A 3,821-nucleotide genomic window follows, 5' to 3' on the forward strand; every position below is an offset into this window, starting at 1 on the left:
CCTGTCCGAAGTCTGCACACACACACACACACACACACACACACACACACAGCTTTTGTTTAATGTACAGGTATTTTCTTTATTTATATATGACCTTTTAAAGCAATGTCACAACAATACTTTACAAATGAAAGACAAAGCAAATCAGCACCACATAAATGGCTCCTCCTCCTCACTTTCCACTGATATCAAGGTTAAGACCCTTTGCATTCATATATCCTTAGATAAGTAGAATTTAGACAAAAGAAATATTAGAGGACTTCACAATTATTGAATTTCATTTGTATTTCAGCTCTTTAAATGACACTGGAGTCTTTCTAGGTACATCTGACTCCTATTAAACCTTTGAAATTAGTTAATTTATCTGGTTGGGAGACTTTGTTCAACTATTGGTCATTTTGTGTATCATGTTGAGAATTATTATTATCATTATTATATAGTGTTTTTAAAATACGTTTCTGTTACATTTTGATAGTAAATCGTCCGGCTGTGTATTCTTGTGCTTTCTTCAGTATTGTGCTGACCTCTAGTGTTCATTCATGGATTTGCTGATTTTGAACTATTAATGCAGACACTCTTCTCTGTTTCAAAAGAAGAAAATACAAAAACACAAAATGTTAATTAAACATGTTTAATAGTAATGAGGAATTAAAATTTTGTTTGTTTTTCACAGTTTTGATTTAATTATTTTTTCTTTAACTGATTTTCAGTTTTTATATAAGGAAGCACATGCAAACAAAATGCACAATGTCTTAGGACAAATATACATATAAATAAAAATACACATTTAATAACTATTTTCATTCATCTGATGATTGGCCTTATCAACAGTGGTTTATTTCAGACTGCTGTAGTCACTTGTGCTTCATCTCTCCTCAACAGACTGGGAAGATGAGGAGGAGGCGCGATGACAGGAGCAGCATGAACGGTGAAGTGGGCATTAAACGGCGGCGGAGGAGTCAGGACTGTCCATCGTAATAGTGACACTTGAAAGGGAGAAAAAGAAAGACATGCCTCTCTTTGCTTTCCAAGCCCTGGGAGCAGAAGCAGGAACAAAGTCGCATAAAGGCCTCTAATCCAAACCTCTTTATCCCAAAATCCAACGTTACCATTCCTGCATATAAAACAGAGTGTTAGCAGGGACATTTGCAAGCCAAACAGAATTTCCCCTGTCACACAGACTGTGCAACTGCCAGGATGCACCTTCCAGTGGAGTTAGGACTGCAGAATCAGTGAGTAGAGATTGGTGAACACTTCTAGCCCCCACTTTTATTCTGAAAAAATATAATTTATTTCTTTAAACAGAGGAATTCCTTTGTATTTGTCATTAGGCTACTGTGTAGAGTTGAGATGTGCCTCCACAGTGTGTTTCTAATTCCAAAACTGTACTCTGACTTGTATTTGGTATTAAGCCTTTTCTTGGGCAGCTGCATGCATGTATCATGAGGTGTTTGGGATTCAGACTTGAAACTTTGCTATTTTTTGTAATGTGCAATATGTAATTTGGACAAAAAGTGTAACAAGTCCCACTAGCTAAGTTGTATTTTAAACAGAAACATGATCAATTCTACTTTTCTGAGCAAAAGTAAGAAAACTATATTACCCATAACTTAGCCTTGTCATAAACAATAATCGGAGTGTAGGGAAGCCCTCATTCGATGTTGAAAATACAGAAATACTACAAAACCAAGATTCACAAAAAGTTTATTCTCCACTAAACATGAATGTTAAATATTGTCATAAATCACTGATAGAAACCTCAAGTTTCCAATCAGCAGACACCAGAGGCAGAGAAAAAAGCACAAACTACAGACACAAAATTATACCAAAACATAAGTCTGTCATTCTGGCGTTCTGGGAGTTTTACTGTTCAGTGTATGTGGTTATTGCCAGTAACAGCTGAACTAATAAAGAGATTAATTTGTGACAGTAAGCTACTACCTATAAAGCCAAATGAGTACATTAAAGCATATAACAGAACCCAAACAGTGGTTAAGAGAGATTATTTCCAGAGATACAAATTTAGCACCTTGTTTTGGGTAAAGATGAGGTATTGTTTTACTAAGATGGATAAAACTATGGTCATGAACTAAAATAATTTATTCATCAATACATGCATGATAGGTCATTATTAATTTGTTGAAATCTTGTGTTTTATCTACATATCCATGAACACATCACGCAGTACAGTTTTTTATGAGAAGCCAGTCTGGTATTGTAGTTGATCAAGTAAAACAACTGATAATAGGCATCTGTGGTATTAATATCAGATCATTACATAATTGTTATGGAGTGATTACAATTGAATCTCGTGGCAGCTGCAAAAAACATCAAATAACATATACAAAAGTTAAAATATACCCAAAATTAAATGTTTCCGCTTTGGTGTATTTTAGTGATGGATGACTCAAAGTTTCTTCTTATGTCGTACACATTGTATGTTAATCTATCAGCTAATTGCATAAACAGCATGGCACAATCTTCAGCGCACATAAAAATACATGCAGCACTACTTCTACTGACATCCTCATAACCACGATTCAAACTTCCTACAGAAGGAGGCATTTGATCCTAAAATCAATCCACATTTGTCAAAGCAGATGCATTAGTATTGACTCTGTGAGTGCAAGCGGGAGAGGAACACACACAAACCACAATTAAGCTCTAAAATCATCAGAATCACAGATTTCTTTCAATCTTTCACAAATTTCATCATTTTGTTAAACTCTGGTAATGTGATCAACTACACAATTTTACATCTGTGTAGTTCTTTTTTGCCTCGGTCCTGAAACAGGTGTCTCTTTATTTCACTGCATCTATTTTGTTTTTATGTGTAAATGTTTGTAGATAATGGACAATGGTGACTGTCAAGCCAACACTGTAAAATCAGACAACAATCTTGAGATGTTTTCTAAACATTAGTTGTTGCAGAATGAGAACCTTAGCTGTCTTAAATATTTTGTGTAAAAAAAATCAACAGTGTGTGTGTGTTATTATATATTGTTGTAGCAAGGTTTTTAAACAGCTTATTGCTAAATGTTTTCAAGTACTGCTGGCTCTAAACATTCAAACATTTTGTACAGTGGAAATGAGCATGAAGTAGTTTTTCTACCAATTATGAATTGTGTTTAAGAATACAGAATGTTTATCCCCCACAATCAACTACAGAAAGATGTCCAGGCCCCTTTTGTCCTCCATTCATCGTTGATAACTTAAAAATGCAAATTACAGGAATAATTTGGACAACTTTGACATAAACAGGATAAAATGCAGCTGGTTAAACTGCGGCACGGCTGACGTGAGATTGGTTTTATTAGAAGTGTTACGTCATACAAAATGTTTACATGTATTCAAAAGATTTTCACCCTGTAAAACAAAATGTGATCAATGTGTTAAACCGGCATTTATGCAGAAGAAATATTTTCAGACAAAAAACTACATATGGTACCTTTGTTCATGTCTTCTTTATATATTTTTTTATTTTTTTTTGCACTTTAAAAGCATTAAATAAATCCAAGGGTTGCATTTAAAGAAAGATGTCATTCTTCAAGTTCCAGGTCAATATTTTAGGGTGTAATAACATGTTATTAGTATATTATTATTATTATTATATGGCACATGTGAGAGGTTTTATTTTTCTCACAGTTGATTCTCTGAACTGATTTTGTGAATTTCAGCTTTCCATTCTTTCATCACTGTAATTCAGTAGCTAGCATATCAGCTTTGAGCTTATGGCAGCTATACATTACATTTACAGTACATGGTGAACAACATCATCATTCACAGTATCCATATGATGAATTAAAGTCCAATATTCACTC

At 34.1% G+C, this 3,821-nt stretch overlaps 1 protein-coding gene across 1 annotated transcript in view; it reads left to right on the top strand.

Moving 5' to 3' along the window:
• The window catches only part of fkbp5 (FKBP prolyl isomerase 5), a gene marked incomplete in the record, with an annotated part of 13,442 nt that extends 9,911 nt beyond the window's left edge, over positions 1 to 3,531 (top strand). The window contains 1 exon segment of the mRNA XM_035661379.1: positions 883 to 3,531. Coding sequence (XP_035517272.1) covers positions 883 to 978 — 96 coding nt within the window.
• Between the last annotated feature and the right edge of the window lie 290 nt (positions 3,532 to 3,821).

The sequence above is a fragment of the Morone saxatilis genome, unplaced genomic scaffold, assembly GCF_004916995.1.
Source record: "Morone saxatilis isolate NCDOM2014 unplaced genomic scaffold, NCSU_SB_2.0 Contig18, whole genome shotgun sequence".
Lineage (NCBI taxonomy): Eukaryota > Metazoa > Chordata > Actinopteri > Moronidae > Morone > Morone saxatilis.